The 21,372-nt window shown below is 34.8% G+C and overlaps 2 protein-coding genes across 2 annotated transcripts; both read right to left on the reverse strand.

Annotated features, from left to right (window-relative positions):
• Positions 1-2,004, reverse strand: LOC143632397 (receptor-like protein EIX1). Its single transcript, XM_077100931.1, has one exon. It carries the CDS (start codon positions 2,002-2,004, stop codon positions 1-3), a length of 2,004 nt encoding a protein of 667 aa, XP_076957046.1.
• An 11,117-nt stretch (positions 2,005-13,121) lies between these two features.
• Positions 13,122-19,749, reverse strand: LOC143633471 (receptor-like protein EIX2). Its single transcript, XM_077101779.1, has 4 exons — positions 18,445-19,749; positions 17,153-18,164; positions 16,213-17,040; positions 13,122-13,334 (listed from the first exon to the last, which is right to left on the reverse strand). Exons 1-4 carry the CDS (start codon positions 19,720-19,722, stop codon positions 13,312-13,314), a joined length of 3,141 nt encoding a protein of 1,046 aa, XP_076957894.1. The 5' UTR covers positions 19,723-19,749; the 3' UTR covers positions 13,122-13,311.
• Between the last annotated feature and the right edge of the window lie 1,623 nt (positions 19,750-21,372).

The raw sequence follows: 21,372 nt of genomic DNA on the forward strand, positions 1-21,372 counted from the left end.
TCAAGTAACTACACTAGGGAATGTGGTCCAAAACCAATTGGGGATGGTGTCTGAAATGTTTGTGTTGGATACATCCAGCCATTCTAAGTTTGTTTGCGACTGAATCCATGAAGGAAACTGAGGTCCTAAACTGCAAGAACCTGCACTCAACTGTACAAGTTTGAAAGGTGGAATCCAGTTGTTAACATTTAGCTTAAACACCAACTTGTTATCCCCAACCCACAAATATTTCAAGGATTTTAGATTGACAAAGTGGTTTTCCATCAAAATACCTGTTAAGGAATTGTGATCAAGAATTAGTTCTTGTAGATTACTGAGTCGTTCAATACTTTCAGGAAGACTTCCATTTAACTTGTTGTTTGAAAGATCTAGTGAATTCAACGATGATAAGCCACCAATCGTAATCGTATTTGGGATCGAACCTGAGAATCGATTGTTACTGAACCATAATGCCCACAACAGTGACAAACTTCCTATAGAATCCGGAATGGTCCCTGTTAATTGATTGTAAGAAAGATCAATCAGAGACAGATTTTTCAAATTTCCCAGTCTTTCAGGTAGAATACCCGTTAATGAATTGTTCTGAAGCTGTAGAGAGTATAGTTTACTGAGTTGTCCAATACTTTCAGGAATGGCCCCTGTTAATTGATTAAAAGAGAGATCAATCGAGATCAGATTTTTCAAATTTCCAAGTCTTTCAGGTAGTTGACCAATCAGATGATTTTTATAGAAATCTAATATTTCCAACTTAGGTGACTCACAGTCACAAAACCTTTCAAGAAGCTCCGACACATTACCCGAAAATTCGTTAAAACTCAAAATTAGGGTAGTGATGTTGCAAAGATTACTTAATGATTTAGGTATCTCCTCAACCATCCAATTTTCAGATAAGTCAACATGTTCAATCAAAGACAAGTTCTGTAGCTTGCCTAGAATCGGTGAAGATATATCACAGTAACTAAAATCAAGCCGACGAAGATTACTTAGACTAGACAGTCCATTTAGGAAAAATGAAGAAAGCACAAACGCATTACCTGACAGAATAAGAGTCCTTAAAGAAGGCATGTTATGGAAACCACCATGAGTTCCGGGAGTTACACCTCTAAACCAGCAATAAGTAAGATCTAATAAAGTCAAATTACGTAGGATGAAAATCCACCCAGGCAACATCATACTGTCAAAGTAGTTATATGAAAGATCTAGGGCAATAAGGGACGTAAAACTACCTGTGGTTGGATTACTAAGTAACCGATTTAACCCACATAAAGAAAAATGAAGCTCTTGCAAAGAAGTGAGATTGTTGACTACTGGAAACCAATCTGAAGCGTTGGTGAGGTCGGTGAAACCCATATCCAGGTATTGCAGCCCTTGAAGATTCTTTAGCCATACTAAGCTTTTAGAATGAAGACCCTCTAAATTTGTCGGTGGAACAACATAGGCATCAATGTAATTAGGACAATCATGAAGGTCTAGGACACGCAATGTTGATAAATTTCCAAGTTGGTGAGGAACTTCCGCGCGGAAGTGCGAGCATGAGAGGTTAAGATGTATAAGATTTTGGAAAGAACCAGTCAATGCTGGAATCGAGCCGTTGCCAAAATCGTTGCAGCTCAAGTCGAGGTATCTGAGCTGTGACAATTTGATCACTGATGGACTTATGGTTCCTCCTAACCTTTGTTTTCTTGTTTCTTCAATTTCGTTGGTGCCATATAGTCCATTAATTAACTCAGGTCCACGAAGGTGAATCTCGTGGACGTGACCAGTGATATTGTCGCAGACGACACCGGGCCAACTACAACAGTCTTTGCCTGCCCATGAAGACAGGCGGTATGCATGGTTTGTGAGACTGATCTTGAGATCAATAAGAGCCAATCGTTCGGTGGGTATGCATAGAACAGGATCTGAGTTTAGATCACAAAAACAGAAGTTGCAAAGAGATGAAACCAAGAGAAACCATAGGCAAGATGAGAAAAAAGATACAGGAAGAATTGTGTGCGTTTTCATTGTGGTGATGATGAATGGAAAGAGTGATGAGATATGATATATGTGTAATGTGTGGAAATTAGGGTGATGAGATATATGTGGTCTTTGATTTCTTTTTTAGTAGAAAACCATTTTGCGTTTGTTCGACTTGAAGACATGTAACAAAAAAAACGCTGCTTTAAAATTATAAATACAAATATATATATATATATATATATATATATATATATATATATATATATATATATATGAATATATTGCTTTGTCCAAATTAAAGAAAACACAAATAAAGCTTTTTCGGTTAAGTAAAAAAAAAGTCTAAACTTATATTCTGTTAATTCAAGTTTTCACATAAATAACTTAGGCAAAATCGATGAAGACATGCTTATTATCTAACAAGTTTCTCAATTAATTACTTGAACAAGAGGAGTTATCAAACACTCCTATAATAATTATTTATAAAAACTCACTATTTTTTAAAAAAAAAAATACATAGTAATACGATAATCATACTGAAGATATAAATAAAACCAAAAAACACTAGTTATTATGGTGATTTTTTTAAAAGTTGTTTTATGAAAAAAGTTATTGATGTTTTAAAATGTTGGAGAATTAACATGTGTGTTGCACGTGGAGATAAAATGTTAACAAATTTGTGATATTTCCATTTATGTCATTTTCATCATTTATATACCATTCAGATATAGATTAATGGATTAGATTGTTTCTCATATTTCTCATTTTTATATATCTTGTACTAGCTTGTGAACCCGTGTATTACACGGGATTTGTCAAATAATAAAAATAAAAAGATCTATTATCTAAAAGAAATGAACAGAATTATAGGTAAAAAGAAGATAATATATATATAGTATAAACAATAAGAAGTCTAAATCTCAAATTTACAAATTTGATTTTTTTATATACAACATTTGCAAAAATTGTTTTGACCAATTACCCGTGGATAAATATGATAAATGAGATGACAGATTAGAGAATTAAAAGAGAAATTATAACTCATTTCTCAAAACTGTTTTGTCCCATGACCCATGGATATGCACGATAAATAAGATGATAAATTAGAGAATTGAAAATGAAATTGTAACCCATTTGCCAAAATTATTTTGGCCCATGACCAATGGATAGTTAAAATGAATGAGATGATAAATTAGAGAATTAGAAAGGAAATTATAACTCATTTATCAATATGGTTTTGCTCCATAACCCATGGATATGTAGGATAAATGAGAAGAGAGATTAGACTTAGAATGAATGTGGGATTGACACATCATCCTCATTATTTTCTTTTATTAGTATAGTTAGATTTTAAACTTTAACTACAAAATAACAGATATTTAAATAAAAGTATATCAAGTGGGACGTTTATTAATAATTAAAAAAATGATTAATGTAAATGGTTTATTTAATTGTTATTAATTATATTTATTGTTAAAAACAAATTTTTTATAAACTTTTTTCGCTAAGATAAGTACATATTGCAATTTGTAACAATCAACAAGGTCGATTTCTGTGCAAACGAAAAGGATAACTAAAAAATATTAAAATATATTTATAAAGTTGAGCTAAACAAAAAAGAAAACTTTGTATGAAATATCAAAAAATATGTTAACCTCATATGAAATAGCTATTTTTTGTTTCTTTGTAGTCTCATCCCATGGTGGTCCCTTCACCACCTTTATCATAGAACACATATAACAAGTCCCAACACAAAAACAAGATACAAGTCTCATAACTACATTATAAATAAATAAATAAAGGAGATTTGTCAACTCTTCTTCGCTGATTGTATTTGACCAGATGGTTAAAGTTGATTAGAAAAATCATCATTGAAATGTATACACGTTGACAGTAAGATGCAAACCATTTGCTATGTTCCAACAAACTCAAAATTGATTGCCAAAATCTCATCTTTGAGTTTATTAAGGCCCAACAACATAAATTTATCTTAACCCAAGTAATCCAAGCCCAAAGATCATTACCATAATAGCATAGTTTAGCCCATATAAAAACCAATTTGTACTAAAACTGCCACCATAGATTTAAAACGGCTAACTGATAACTAACCACCGGCCCATACCAATTGTTCCACACATGAGCTTAGATGCGTCCCATAGAGTTTTAAGTTGTAGACTTTTCATAAAAAAAAAAAAATTAAGAAAGTATTATTTATACTATTAACCCTTTTAAAATCTACTTATTCTAATAAAAGAAAATAACTGTGACACATGTCACTTTGTGGTTAAACTTCACAACTTTTTTTCCCTTCAAAACTAAGATCTTAATTGACCGTAATATATGTCACATTCATTTTCCTTTTACAGTTTATTTCAAATTAAATATTAACATATTATTTTACTATATATTTCAAAATACTTGATGAAATCCAAAAATTAATAACAAATCATGTTTGCATCCACCATGGAATCTATATGTGGTAACATGAAAGGATCCTTGGGGCATGCCTTGTTTAAACCAGTAAAATCGGCACACATCCTCCACTTTCCATTCTTTTTAGAAACAACAACCGCATTAGCTAACCATCGAGGATACTTAACCTCTCTGATCATACCGGCCTTAAGAAGTTTTTCAACTACTTCTTTTATGATCGTGTTCCTCTCAAGAGTGAATTTCCTTCGATTTTGATGGACGAGTTCAACAGATAAATGGGGAACATTGTTTGCCCCTATTTATTTTTTAATATTTGTTGGATTGGTTGTGAGTAGATGAGAGAGAAAACTGTAATGATAAAGGTATAAAAAAATATTATTTAATTGAACAGGAGAGAGAAATGTAGTGTCTTTTAGTGTAATTATAGAGATAAGGATGAGGAATGAGATGAGAATGCTCTTAGTGTGTACCTTAGTAAACATAACCCCACTTAGTATCAAACACATATATTTTTTTCTCATTTTAGGCCTAGTTCAGCTAGAGGCGCACATCCTAGCTACCGGGTTAACCAGTTTCTACTTGAATTCCTAATCGGTTAGTACCCGATCCATAGAAAACACGCAATTCAATCCAGTGGTTAGAAACTTGTTTTTACTATTGAGCTCTGAAACCGGTTAACCAAAACTGGCTTTTAGGTTTTTTTAAACCGTTTTTTTCCGGTTATTTACCACCAAAAACGAGTAGGGGTTTCTTGACTCAAAACCGGGTAGTACCTAACCCGATTAACCGGTCTAACCGATTACTTGACCGTTGATCTCTAACCGGGTTTAAAATTAACCGGTAGTTTGTGCACCTCTAGTTCAAGCCTAATAATTCCTACACCACTTCACGCAGGTAATATCAGCCCTTTGGATTTTATTAATTTTCTGCTTATATGGTAGCAGCCCAACTAAAATCCATCTCATACCATGTTTTTATAATGAAATTAAACCAGCCAAATAACAAATACAACTTATAAATCCGATTTTATGAGTCCAGTTAGACCAATACTCTCTATCTCGAGCATTGACCTTTCTCTTGTCATTGACTATTGTTGACCTTTGGGTTAACGTTGACTTTTTTGGTCAACGCTAACTTTACCACTCAGATTCCAAAATCCACAATTATCTCTAACTTTGAATATCTTCTTTGGTTTTTATACCGGTGACTGCCAGCATTATTTTCCACCCGAACCAAAACCCAATCCGTAGCATGATCACAATCTGGTTATATCGGGATGATCTCTGGCCCAGCAGATATTATTTATAGTTGAGTAAGTTGGTTATGCATTTCACAACTAATATGCTATAATTACCATTTATGATTTATAGTTGAACAAGTTGGCTATCCATTTTACAATTGATGATTTATAGTAAAATATGTAATGTACGTTTATTGTATTGTTTAAGACTAGGAAAGGATTTAACAAGAGGCTTATAGAGAATGAAAGGTGAGTTCGGTAATTTAATTGTTATGCTGCCAGTTTTAGTATAATATGGGTTGAACACGTGTATTTAAACTGGCCGACAAGTTCGCGTTCAGCTTGTTCCAACGGCTTGTGAACACTCCATCATGCCGGCTTATAGCCGAAAAATCAGTGGACCAACCAAAATGTGAATCTCTGGAACCGACATCAGTAGGATCACTCGGCCCAACAAAATGCATCATCAGATGGCTGGCAATCACAACCACGGCTGTCACCAATGCTACACACACCGTCTCTGCCACCGCAGCTAATCTAATTATCTTGATTACGACACGTCAACTGAGTAAACCAAATATGTGATGAATCTGCAGACAACATTTATAGACTTGATTCATGATAAATTAGATAATATTCGTTGTTGAAATTCAATATTATATTTTCCACACATCAATATTTTGTGGGAAACGATTAGATTTCATGTACATTACATACAATATATATTATTGTTTCTTACATCTTAAGGTAGTGGATAACAAGTCATTACAAACATACCAAGAACATAAGTACATGGTTTTACACTTTCAATAAAACTTGTTCACCAAAGTTTATTTCCAATATTAGTTCCTGCAGGAAGGAGGCCCCCTCTTATATGGACTTAGCTAGACCTCTTTGTGAGACCTGCATGTGAGACATATGTATTAATTGCAGAACAAATATCAATGCTAATTAATAAATGGGATAAACTATAAAATTTATATATACTGAGTATTAACAAATATAGAGTTATAATTGTTGCACTAAACTGCTTACATTTTTATTAATGTTGCATGTTTGTTTGTTACTTGTTTTATAATTCTCCATATTCATAAATGTTAACATATTCTACACGTTTATGTGTGAGAAACTTGATAAAAATCTGCACACATTTATGAGAAAGACTATAGTTCAGAGTAGGAGTAAAACCTGGTGGAATAAGCCAAAAATTTTAGTTAGACATTCGTGTTCGCTCGTCGTGGGTATGCACATTGTCATGCGTACTCGGATTAAAATACAAGTAGAAGTTTATCATGTATGTTGACTCACTTACTGTAAACACTTTCAAGGTTTGATCGATAACCACCAATTAAAAACAAATTCTTACCCAAGTTAAAAAAAATTATTTTCATTTCAAGCACGTCAGTTTATGCAAACATCTATCATTCATCTTTGGACTACTTGAGGCATTTCTTACCTCTTTCCGAAACTCCCTGGTTTTAAGAAGACCCGAACCATGAATAATTGGAAACCATTTTTTCCACTAAACTAAATTCAACACATGAATCACACCATAGTTTCGAATGAACTCATTATTTAATCGCACACAAAAACATAAAGAATGTAAACTTTCAGACTGATACCTGATGCAAAGTTTGGGTATGGTCAGATTAAATAAAGAATGTAATAGAAAAGTAAAATTTCGGTCAAGACTTACGGAAGAATAGGAGAAAGATGAAATCTTGAAGCTTGAACCAAATTTTTTCAAGAAAATGATAATATGCAGTTCTCCATCGTCTGCTTAAAGCCAACGGGGCAAGAATGCTTCAGAAACCCACAAGCAATCCAACAAGTATAGCTATCGCTAGGATCCAATCAACGCCATTAGATTCATCATGTCCGTCTGTAGTCCCTTCGGGGTCGCCATTATCTTGTGAACATGCTGGTAGAGGATCCCCACAAAGCGCATTTCCAGTGTAACTCAACCGGCTGAATGTTTGAAGTTGATGGCCTGTTGGGATTCTTCCTACAAGATTGTTGTAGGATAAGTTCAGGCAACCCAAAGTAGTTAACAGTGACATGCTCAAAGGAATATTTCCTTCAAGATGGTTCATTGACAGATCTAATGATTCAAGCGTTCCATTTTGATTGAAGGAGTTGGGAATTATTCCTGTTAAAGCATTGTGTGACAGATTCAGGAATCGTAACCCCAAAAGTCCAACAAGTTCATCAGGAATTGACCCCGAAAACTTGTTATCAGAAAGGTCCAATGAAGTGACTAGATAAAGTGTGGTGCTATATGTATAAGTATTTCCCTTTGTCACCAACGATTCTGTAATTATTGTATATTTAAAATCGGATTTGTTGTCTCTCTACCAGATCATGATCTTACCTTACAATTTATTCGAATAGAGACTTAGAACTCTCAGCCTTGTACTATTCCTCCCTATTGATGATGGTATTTGGCCCGTCAATTCATTTTCTGCAAGCTCGATGACTAACAGGCTGGTGGAATCCAGTAACCATCGAGGCAAGTTGCCAGATAGCCTGTTATCCTCCATTTCCAATGATCGTAAGGAAGACATATTTCCTAAAAATGATGGGATTATACCTGAAAATCGGTTTTTCTCTAGGTTCAGAACGATTAGACGACCAAAATTCTTCCAACAGTCTTAGATAACACCTGACATTATTGTTTGCTAGATTAAGAATTTCTAACCATCGCTGTTCTTGAATGCCAGAACACAAAAACTGCTCTAGAGATCCTGATATTTTATTGTTAGAAAGATCCAGGAATCTTGCTGTATTGTAATTACCAGGTAACCTACCATGTAAACGGTTGTTACTTAGATCTAGTATTGCTTCAGTTGCATTAACATCTCCCAACTTTCCTTGAATGTTGTTGTGGGATATGTTCAGGTAACCTAAAATTTGGAATACTGTAGTCCAAAACCAATTGGGGATGGTGTCTGTTATATTTGCGTTGGATACATCTAACTCTTGCAAGCCTGTTAGCAATTGAATCCATGAAGGAAATTGAGGGCCTAAACTGCAAGAACCTGCGCTCAACACTTGGAGTTTGAAAGGTGAATCCAGTTGTTAACATTTAGCTTAAACACCAACTTGTTATCCCCAACCAACAATGATTTCAAGGATTTTAGATTGACAAAGTGGTTTTCCGTCAAAATACCTGCTAATGAATTGTGATGAAGACTTAGATCAGATAGTTTACTGAGTCGTCCAATACTCTCAGGAAGACTTCCATTCAACTTGTTGGATGAAAGATCTAGTAATTCCAACGATGATAAGCCACAATCGTATTTGGAATCGAACGATTGTTACTGAACCGTAATGTCTGCAATAGTGATAAACTTCCTATAGAATCCGGAATCGTCCCTGTTAATTGATTGAAAAAAAGATCAATCAGAAACCGATTTTTCAAATTTCCCAGTAGAATACTCGTCAATGAATTGTTATAAACCTCTAGAGATGATAGTCGTCCAATACTTTCAGGAATGGCCCCTGTTAATTGATTAAAAGAAAGATCTATCCGGATCAGACTTTTCAATTTTCCTAGTCTTTCTGGTAGTTGACCAATCAGACCAAAATTACCACTGAAATCTAATACTTCCAACTTAGGTGACTCACATTCACAAAACCCTTCAAGAAGCTCCGACACGTTACCCGAAAATTTGTTGTCTCTCAGATTAAGGGTAGTGATGTTGCAAAGACCACTTAATGATTTAGGTATCTCCTCAACCATCCCATTTTCAGATAAGTCAACATATTCAATCAAAGACAAGTTCGGTAAGTTGCCTAGAATCGGTGAAAAAATATCACAAAATCTAAGATCAAGCTGACGAAGATTACTTAGGCTAGACAATCCATTCAGTAGAGATGAAGAATTCACAAAAGTGTTTCCTGAAAGACGAAGAGTCCTTAAAGAAGGCATGCTATGGAAACCACCATGAGTTCCAGAAAGTACACCACTAATAGAGCAATAAGTAAGATCTAGTAAAGTCAAATTACTTAGGCTGAAGATCCACACAGGCAACATACTAGTGTAAAAGCTGTTTTCGGAAAGATCAAGGACAATAAGAGATGTATAGCTAACTGTTGTTGGATTAATAGGTAACTGATATAACCCACAATAATAAAAATGAAGCTCTAGCAAAGAAGTGAGGTTGCTGACTACCTGAAACCAATCTGAAGCTTTTGTGAGGTTGATGTCACCCATATTCAGGTGTTGCAACCCTTTAAGATTCTTTAGCCATGCTAAGCTTTTAGATTTGGCATCAATTCCGTGAAGATCTAGGACATGCAATGTTGATAGATTTCCAAGTTGGTGAGGAATTTCCCCACTGAAGTTAGAGTATGAGAGGTTGAGATATTTAAGATTTTGGAAAGAACTGATGAATGCTGGTATCGAACTGTACCCAAAATCGTTGCAGCTCAAGTCAAGGTATCTGAGCTGTAACAGGTTGATCACCGATGAACTTATGGATCCTACTAACATATGTTTCATTAGTTCATCTTCGGTGTCATAAGGTCCATGAAAGTCAGGTCCACGAAGGTGAATCTTGTGGACGTGACCAGTGATATTGTCGCAGACGACACCGGACCAACTACAACAGTCTTTGCCTAACCACGAAGATAGACGGTTTGCATGGTCTGTGAGATTACTCTTGAGATCAATAAGAGCCAATCGTTCGGTGGGTAGGCATAGAACAGGATCTGCGTTTTAATCACAAAAACATATGCCGCAAATTGATGAAACCAAGAGAAACCATAGGCAAGATGAGAAAAAACATACAGGAAGAAGTGTAAGAGACTTCATTGCGGTGATGATGAATGCAAAGAGTGATGAGATATGATTTGAGATGTGATTAGATATATGTGGTTAAAATTTTTTTTTTATTAGAAAACCATTTTATTAAATATAAATTTTCCGTGGACTTGAAGACTTATAACAAAAACAATGTTTGAAAATTACAAATTAAAAATAACAAACATGAAAAGGAGAAATGCAAAATGCTAATTATAATATTTTTAACGTGTTATAAAGATCTTGTAAACAACTTCGAAAAACAAACCTAGTTGAGAAGGTAAAGGAGCTCGTCGGTTAGCACATCCACTATGGCTGTTTTGCGAATCTGTTTCGAATTACCTTGGCTTCTTGGGGTTTAAATTTCTTCCGAGTAAATTCAAATTTGAATCTAACTCGATTTAGAATTAAAAAGCAACTTAATTCATATCTGGTTCGAATCTTATTGATTTAGAATTAAAATGGAAATGTATCTGTTATTTTGAGTTATTGACCTCAAATGTCAACATTAGAAGTTTTCATTTGACATCAGCGTTTATCATAATAAATGTTTCCAAGATAAGACTTTTATGTTTTGCAGTTACACTAACTGTTTTCTAGGCACATCTCTAAAATGTTTATATATAACTTGAAATAAATCTATAAAAACAGGCATTAAATGGTAATTTAAAAAGAAAATTCAAAAAACATGGCAATACCTGTTAAGAACACCACCTAGGGCGCATGGTACAAGTACATCACATTCATGAACAAGTAATTCATCAGCATCCATGCCTTCTCCACATCAAAACTACTTAAGCTCCCATTTTTCTCTTTATGCCCAAGCAATGCAGGTATATCAATACCATTTGTGCCATCAAGAAGGCACAAGTGCGGAAGATGGAGGTAGCAGAAATGAGAATGCTACGTTGGATGTGTGGGCACACAAGGCTAGATAGAATAAGAAACGTTGTGCTTCGCGAGAGATTAGGGGTGGCGAACATAGCAGACAAGATAAGAGAGTGGAGATTGAGATGGTTTGGACATGTAAAGAGAAGACAGACGACGAATCCTGTTAGATCCGTAGAAAACATTACTATAGAGGGGAGGAGGGGTAGAGGACGACCGAAATTGACTTGGGATGAGAGGATTAGGCATGATTTAATAGACCTAAACCTCTCCGAGGACATGGTTGAGGATAGGAATTCGTGGAGAAGTAGAATTAAAGTTAAGGATTTTTAGAGAGAATTGAATACCTTAGGGCTTAGACTTAACTTATTTAGGTCACATACCATAATGGTATTTCCCTTACATATTTTATTATTATTATTATTATTATTATTAGCTTTTATATTGCGGTTAAACTGTGACCTTATTATTAATATTATTATAATTAGTAGTAGTTTTTATATAACTGTTAAACTTTGATTTCCTTTTTTTGCTTCATACACATGTTCTTAGAGCTGAGGGTCTCTCTGGAAGCCACCTCTCTATTCCTTTGGATAGAGGTAAGGTGTGCCTACATCCCACCCTCCCCAGACCCTACCTATAGCTCTGCTGTCGGTGGGATTTTACTGGGTATGATTGATGATTGATGATGATGATCGCTCTGGTAACATGGCAAGTAGCGTTTCTGTGGCATAAACACCACCACGGCCCGTTGCAGCCTCCCTTTCCAGTGATCCACCAAGATCCTAGAAATCAAGGGCATGCTATAATAATTCAAATAGTCCAATATAGTTATAAGAAACTCTATATTGATATCATAAATGCTTACTAATGGCTTGCCGGTCACAATAGCCGGCGAGTAACCATGGAATTTCGAGTTTTCATCCAAAATCCAAGCCATGGTCTGTCAAAATTCTTTAATATATTAAATTAGAAGAATCATAAATATGATCAACAGTACAAACCTGACCATTGTTACCCATATCTGGAATGTCGGTATTTACTCCAATAAGATCATGAATCTTTTGAGTGAAGACACGGGTATGTCGTTCAAGCTCACTCGTTGACAATTCATTTGGTGAGCACCCGATTATAAGCAAAAACAAGTCCAATTATACCCAAGCCCAGTTAGTGTTAGTAGTCCACTCAAATCAGTCTTTCAACTTGGAGTTTGTTTTTTAACACGATTGATTAACTCCATGAACATATTTTAGCCTTTCTACATTGTTTTGAAATTATGCACGCCAACTGCTCGATAAAATTCCTGTGTTAATATATTTGGATCTTTAATCAATCCACTTGTTATGGTTCATCTTTCATATAACAAATGAAGTTTGGGAACACTCACAATATTCAAAAGGTGAAAGAAAATATGTTATCAGGTTTGTTTGTTGATGAAAGAAAATATGTTATCAGGTTTGTTTGTTGATGAAAGAAAACTTAAAGTTTGCAGATGCACACCAACTGCTCGATGAAATGCTTCAACTAAAATGACTTTAGTTCACATGTTCTTTTATTATAATCAAACTTGTGATTTGTGGATTCCTTTAAGCAAAGCTTAGAATTCTCTGTTGTGTAAACTTCATTGATTTTAGTCACCTAATCAGCGCAATATGAGCTGATTTGATTATAATCATTTAATGGGTTACCCGGGTACCAGCACAGGTAAAAGTTTGATGTCGCATTGTGTGCGTCCTGACACACCGAGTTGCACCTGTAAAGGCTTCATATTGCGCTTATGCGTGCCCGATACCGCTTTACACGCTTACTGGCATGGGGTTGAGCGTCCCATTTCATGTTGATGTCATGATATATATTTATTGTTTCTTACATCGTAAGCAAATGTATAGAAAATCATTACAAAACACCAATATCATATATCCCAAGTACTTAGTTTTACACACTTTTTTCAAACTTGACCACCGAAGTTTATTTCCAATATTAGTTCCTAGGTAGACCTCTTTGTGAGACCTGCATGTGAGCCAATTTATTAATTGTAGAACAAATGCTAACACTAATAACTAGGATAAAATATATAATTCATATACAACAACAAATATAGAGTTCATGTTGTTGCAGTAAACTACCGACATCTTTTTGTCGAAAATTTTACTTTTCACATACTTGTTACTTAAACTTTAATTTTTATATTCTTTATACATCTCCATACTTATAAATGTAACAACTTATGTTTGAACAACTTGATAAAATTCTACACATTTTCCTAAACTTCAGGAAAAAATGTGTAATTTTCATTTCTTTTGCTTCACATTCTATAGAAAGATTGCGTAATTGCCAAGGGATCCAATGAGACAGACTATAATTTGGAGTAAAACCTGGCTGCGTAAGCTGAGAGTTTTGATTGGACATTCATGTTAATTAGCAATTTAGAACATTTGCTAATATATAATGAGGTTTGTACGTGGTACGATCAGATTTCGGAAGGCTCTGATGATCATAAAAAAATGTTCATTGATTTGGCAAGGCAACTATTTTGCTGGTTTGCAGCCATAATGGGATATCATTTCTAGCCTCGAGTGTTTATATGAAAACCAAAGAAACAAGTGTCCAATAGAGCGTTGATGAACACCGATTTCTCCACCGACGATGACTTGAAATTGCCCTCAGATTTGCGGCGTCAATGTGTTTTGGTACGATTTCATCTTTGAATTTGTTATTATTTGCAGAACATATATGTGAAGACATATAATTTTTTACATTTGGGTGTAAATTTAGTGCTTTTGCAGTGACCTACTTAAATAAGTCAATTCAATGGAGAATTATGATATTCTTTTATCGTAGTTAGAACTGAGGAAATCATGTTCACCTATTATTTTTTGTTTGAAATGTTTTTTTTGGGGTTATTCATGTTTTGTGTTACTTATATTGATACAACTCGTTATTTCAACCACAACAGGGTGTTAGTGATCACGTACTGACTTCCGGTGTGGTTGTGTCAAACTCTAGGTAGCTGATAGAAGCCGATTCGAGATGGCTAATCTCCCAAGATAGTGACCCTTTGAGCGGGTTAGACTCCAAAGAAATAATAGAGAGAACGAGACATTGTTTTATCAATTTTCTTCTTACTTTAGTACTCAATGATAAAGCCCTTAAATAGGCATACAAAGATGCAAAATATCAAAGGTGCAAATGCAACTAATTAGGAGAACATGGCTATAATGCATATACACACTAACCTAATAAACTAACCACTAACATGAATTAAAAACAAAACAAATAAAACACATTCATAATAATAAACGTGGTCTGTTTCATAGTTAACTTAGGCACGTATCAGTAGCCCACGAACAACTTGGAGGTAATGGAAGTAGTACTCCTAATTCGGTTCATCGTCTAAGTTTGCCGAAGTTTAAAAAGCTGTTAGAAGTTATCGATGCAATGCTTGCACATTTCATGAGATTTTGTGCATCAGTCGCTTCTTGCATCTATGCGAAGGTTACTGTAATTAAATGACCCATATCAACCCATTTCATGTTGATGTCACGATATATATTTATTGTTTCTTACATTGTAAGCAAATGTATAGAAAATCATTACAAACATATCAATAGCATATATCCCAAGTACTTAGTTTTACACACTTTTTTCAAACTTAATCACCATAGTTTAATTATTTTCAAGATTAGTTCCTGCAGTAGGGTCCCTCTTATATGGACATAGCTAGGTAGACTTCTTTGTGAGACCTGCATGTGAACCAATCTATTATTAGTTGAACAAATGTTAACACTAATAACTAGGATAAAATATAAAATTCATATACACTACCAAATAAGCCCTATTAATTTAAGCGAAGAATTCAACTTGATAAAATTCAACTTGATAAAATATAAAGTTCATGTTGTTGCAGTAAACTACCGACATCTTTTTGTCGAAAATTTTACTTTTCACATACTTGTTAGTTAAAACTTTAATTTTTATTTCTTTATACATCTGCATACTTATAAATGTAACAACTTATGTTTGAACAACTTGATAAAATTCTACACATTTTCCTAAACTTCAGGAAAAAATGTGTAATTTTCATTTCTTTTGCTTCACATCCTATAGAAAGATTGCGTAATTGCCAAGGGATCCAATGAGACAGACTATAATTTGGAGTAAAACCTGGCTGCGTAAGCTGAGAGTTTTGATTGGACATTCATGTTAATTAGCAATTTAGAACATTTGCTAATATATAATGAGGTTTGTTCAATCACCCACCAATTTAGAACAAACGCTTACCCAATTTCAAAATTAATTTAATTTCAGACACATCACTTTATGCAAAAATAACTCATTCAACTATTTTGTCTACTTGCGGCACTTCTTACCTCGTTGCGAAACTCCATTTAAGAAGACCACAACTCATTAACAGGTGTATAAACAATTTATAAATTTAGTTATTTGCATAAAAATAACTATTGAAAACTATGTTTTCAACTAAATTAAATTCAGCACATCAATCACACCATAATTTTCAAATAAACTCATGATTAAATCACACATAAAAACATTTATACGAACTTAAAAATAAACACAACTGAAACCTGGATGCAAAGTTTGTGTATGCGGTCAGATGTGTGCATATGTACGCTAACATATCTGTTTGTGTTTATATAAAAATAATGTAAATCGATGTGTGAGTCAAGATCATTTTATACATCTCTCATGGGGAAATGCATTTGGTGTAACGAAGATTGTTGTGAGTCAATTTAGTAAATGAGCAAAAATATTTATAACTAAAGGTACTTGGATTTTATTTCAAATTCTTTTATTAGCGAACATTTGTTTAACTCATACTCATAAACAAAGAATGTAATAGAAAAGTAAAATTTAAGTCAATACTTACGTAGGAACAGGAGAAAGATGAAATTTTGAAGCTTGAACCAGATTTCTTCAAGAAAACAATAATATGCAATTCTCCATCGTCTGCTTATAAACAACGGGGCAAGGATGATCCAGAAGCCAACAACCAATCCAACAAGTGTAAATATCACCAGGATCCAATCAATGCCGTCAGCTTCACCATGTCCATCAGTAATCCCTTCGGTACTGCCATTATTTTGTAAGCACGCTGGAAGAGGACCCCCACAAAGTGAGTTTCCAATGAAACTCAACTCGCCAAAAGTTTGAAACTGAGGGCCTGTTGGGATTCCACCAACAAGATTGTTGCACGATACGTTCAAGCAATTCAAAGAGGTTAACTGTGACAGACTCAAAGGAATATTTCCTTCAAGATGGTTCATTGACAGATCTAACGATTCAAGCGTCTCATTCTGACTAAACAGGTTGGGAATTCGTCCGGTTAGATTATTGTGTGACAGATTCAAGAATCGTAAGCCCGAAAGTCTGAGAAGTTCATCGGGAATTGACCCTGAAAACTTGTTATCAGAAAGGTCTAATGATGTCACCTGATAATGTTTGGTGCCATATGTATAAGTACTTCCCTTTGTCACCAACGATGCAGTAACTATTGTAGCTTGGTACAGATAGATCGGGCCGGAGGTCTCCCTTCCAGAAATGACAGAAAAGTTTGTAAAGCATGTCGGTAGGTTCCCAGAAAGATCATTATGCGCAAGATCCAAGATCTGAAGAGATCTGAGATGACATATTTCATCTGGGATTTTACCTTCAAGTTTGTTTGAACGGAGACTTAGAACCCTCAATCTTGTATTATTTCCCAATTGATGATGGTATTTTTTTTATATAATTTACTATAAAACGATTACAATAAAGTGGCAGGCAAACGGGCAACAAGCTGCGCCGCAACCCCCTTTTGAACAGCAAAGCCAATCCTGCTAAAAACGAAGCTTTGCCCGTCAGTTCATTTTCTGCAAGCTTGATGACTACCAGGCTGGTGAAATTCAGTAACCATGGAGGTAAGTTACCATATAGCCTGTTCTCATCCATCTCCAGTGATTTTAAGTAAGACATATTGCCTAGAGATGATGGGATTATACCTGAAAAGCGGTTTTTCTCTAGGTTTAGAATGTTTAGACGACCAAAATTCTTCCAACAATCTGAGATGACACCTGACATTCTATTGTTTGCTAGATTAAGAAATTCTAATGGTTGCGGTTCTTGAATACCGGAGCACAAGAACTGTTCTAGAGATCCTGAGATTCTATTGTTAGAAAGATCCAGGAATTTTGTTGTACTGTAATTACCAGGTAGCCTACCATGTAAACGGTTGTTACTTAGATCTACTGTTGCAACATCAGGTGAAAAAGAAATAACATCTCCCAACTTTCCTTGAATGTTGTTGTGGGATATATTCAAGTAATCTAAAATAGAGAATATTGTCCAAAACCAATTGGGGATGGTGTCTGATATGTTTGCATTGGATACATCTAACTGTTGTAAGTCTGTTTGCATTTGAATCCATGTAGGAAATTGAGGGCCTAAACTGCAAGAACCGGCTCTCAACACGTGAAGTTTGAAAGGTGGAATCCAGTTGTTAACATTTAGCTTAAACACCAACTTGGTATCCCCAACCGACAATAATGCTAAGGATGTTAGATTGATAAAGTGGTTTTCGGTCAAAATACCTATTAATGAATTGTTATCAAGACTTAGATCTTGTAGATTACTGAGTCGTCCAATACTTTCAGGAAGACTTCCATTCAACTTGTTGTACGATAGATCCAGATGTGCCAACGATGATAAGCCACCAATCGTATTTGGGATCAAACCTGAGAATTGATTGTTACTGAACCATAATGCCCACAACAGTGACAAACTTCCTATAGAATCCGGAATGGTCCCTGTTAATTGATTGTAAGCAAGATCAATCAGAAACAATTTTTTCAAATTTCCCAATCTTTCAGGTAAAATACCCGTTAATGAATTGTTCTGAAGCTCTAGAGATGATAGTTTAGTGAGTTGTACAATACTTTCAGGAATGGCCCCTGTTAATTGATTAGAAGAAAGACCAATCCGGATCACACTTTTCAATTTTCCTATCTTTCAGGTAGAATGCCCGTTAATAAATTGTTCTGAAGCTCTAGAGATGATAGTTTACTGAGTTGTTCAATACTTTCAGGAATGGCCTCTGTTAATGGATTGCCAGAAAGATCAATCAATTTTTCAATTTTCCTAGTCTTTTCGGTAATTGACCAATCAGATAATTACCACCGAAAGCTAATTTTTTCAACTTAGTTGAATCACATTCACAAAACCCTTCAAGAAGTTTCGACACATTACCAGAAAATTTGTTCCCTCTCAGATAAAGGGTAGTGATGTTGCAGAGATTACTTAATGATTTCGGTATCTCCTCAACAATCCGATTATCAAATAAGACAACATATTCAATCAAAGACAAGTTCTGTAGGTTGCCTAGGATCGGTGAAGAAATATCACAGTTACTAAGATCAAGCTGACGAAGATTACTTAGCTTAGACAATCCACTCAGTAAGGACGAAGAATTCATAAAAGTGTTTCTTGCAAGAAAAAGAGTCCTTAAAGAAGGCATGCTATGGAAACCACCATGAGTTCCCAGATTCGCACCACTAATACGACAATCAGTAAGATCTAATAAAGATAAATTACGGAGGCTAAAAATCCACCCAGGCAACATACTAGTGTCAAAGCTGTTATATGAAAGATCAAGGACAATAAGGGATGTATAACTAACTGTTGTTGGATTACTAGGTAACTGATATAACCCACAATCAGAAAAATGAAGCTCTAGCAAAGAAGTGAGGTTGCTGACTACCGGAAACCAATCTGAAGCGAATATGAGGTTGATGTCACCCATATCCAGGTGTTGCAACCCTTTAAGATTCTTTACCCATGCTAAGCTTTTAGATTTGGCATCAATTCCGTGAAGATCTAGGACATGCAATGTTGATAGATTTCCAAGTTGGTGAGGAATTTCCCCACCGAACTTCGAGCGTGAGAGGTTAAGATATATAAGATTTTGGAAAGAACCAATGAATGCTGGAATCGAACTGCTCCCGAAATCATTGCAGCTCAAGTCGAGGTGTCTGAGCTGTAACAGGTTGATCACCGATGGACTTATGGATCCTCCTAACATATGTTTCATTAGTTCATCAAAGGTGTCATAAGGTCCATTAAAAATGTCAGGTTCACGAAGGTGAATCTCGTGGATGTGACCAGTGATATTGTCGCAGACGACACCGGACCAACTACAACAGTCTTTGCCTACCCATGAAGATAGACGGTATGCATGGTTTGTGAGATTGTTCTTGAGATCAATAAGAGCCAATCGTTCCGTGGGTATGCATTGAACTGGGTCTGAATTTTGATTACAAAAACATATGTTGAAAAGTGAAGAAACCAAGAGAAACCATAGGCAAGATGAGAAAAAAGATACAGGAAGAAGTGTAAGAGTCTTCATTGTGGTGATGATTAATGGAAAGGGTGATGAGATATGTGTGTGTGGGGGGGGGGGGGGAGGGCAGAGATATATGTGATTTTATTTTTTTTTTAAATTAGAAACCATTTTTATTAAATTTCCTTTTGTCGGTGGACTTCTTGAAGACTACTAAACAAAAAAAAACTCTTTTAAACAAAACATGAAAAGGTGCTTTGTCCAAATAAAAGATAGCACAGCTAAAGTTTTTCAGTTCTATTAAAATTAAAAAAAAGTCTTAATCTTATTTTTATTGAACAAAAAGAGTTATCAAACACTCCTATATTATATAAACTCCTTAAATTTAAATCAATGTATAAAAAGTTTCCTTAGACTTAAACCTTTAAATGCAAAATCCTTTTTCACCATTTTTTTTGTCAGCAATAACCGAACATTAGACAAAATCCATGTGGCAACGGTTCGTTAGGTTCTAAATTGTAGTGCTCGATTTGTCTGGCATTTCATCAAACACGCTGCGTGCAAAGACCAAATAAAAAACTAAAACACAATCTAAAAATCTAAAAATTATGACGAAATCTAACCTACCAGAAAAAAAAAAGGAAGAAGAAGAAGATTGTGTAGATAAAGACATTGACAGAACATAAGACGATGGCGGATTAATTGCGGTTACGAGAGGGAAATTGATTTTGGGAGAGAGATATCGGAAGGGGTTTGGGCCGAGACCTAGAGGGTAAAGAGGATAATTTTACTGTCAATTATCTACGGTGTGAAATTTGTGAGTTACCGTCAATAAAAATGGCGTTAATGAGTAGAGGTATAAACGTTAGTGATGATATTTGTGAGTTATGCAGTTTATTTCCGAAATCATCGGGCATTTAATGGTACATTATAGAGTCGCTATACGATTTTGCTCTATTATTCAAAACTGGGCCAAATTTTCGGGTTCTTCCTACTTTGAATCGGTTAAGGATCTGTCTGAAGACCCGATAAAGCTAAAGAGGAATAAGGATTAGAGTGTTTGATAATACAAGCAATCTCTTTTGTAACATGCTAGTTGATTTGGAGAAATAGGAATGATAATTTGTTTCAAGAATAAGCCGGTTTCAGTGAATAAGGTGGTTGCTGATATCAAATCTACATCTTTCTTTTGGGCTGATTGATGTATAGGAGTCGAAGATCGAGTGTGGATTAGGAAAATTGATGCATGTTTAACTTTGTCAATTTTCCTTTGTAATTTGGTTTGTTTTTGTTTGCTTCATCTTGATAAGTTGTATATCCTTTTTGTTTGTTTGGGTTTCATGTAACTTGCAAGTTGCCCCTTTTTGGTTTTAATAATATTCACCTTTCAAAAAAAGATATCAGAAGGTGTTAATCAATTTCTTACTCAAATAAATTAATTAGAAATTTTTTAAAGTATTAAAATTATAATAAAACCAAAATATACGCTAAAATATTTCTTTTATTTATAATGGATTTAAAACACGTTAACAAAATAACGTGATGAAGAATGCAGAGAGATTTAGTTTTGTTTTCTCTTTCATAAGGGTTGAAGAGATATATTGGTCAATCTTTTCTTTTTAATCTTTCCTAAAGTTCTTTTTTCCCATAAACTTCTCAATCATTTACTTGTATGCCCACCTCGTCAAAACATTACATCAACGTGTCGTTTGCTTT

This window comes from Bidens hawaiensis, unplaced genomic scaffold, assembly GCF_021521415.1.
Source record: "Bidens hawaiensis isolate Kalapana, Puna unplaced genomic scaffold, B.hawaiensis_p1.1 tig00000512_1, whole genome shotgun sequence".
Taxonomy (NCBI): Eukaryota; Viridiplantae; Streptophyta; class Magnoliopsida; order Asterales; family Asteraceae; genus Bidens; species Bidens hawaiensis.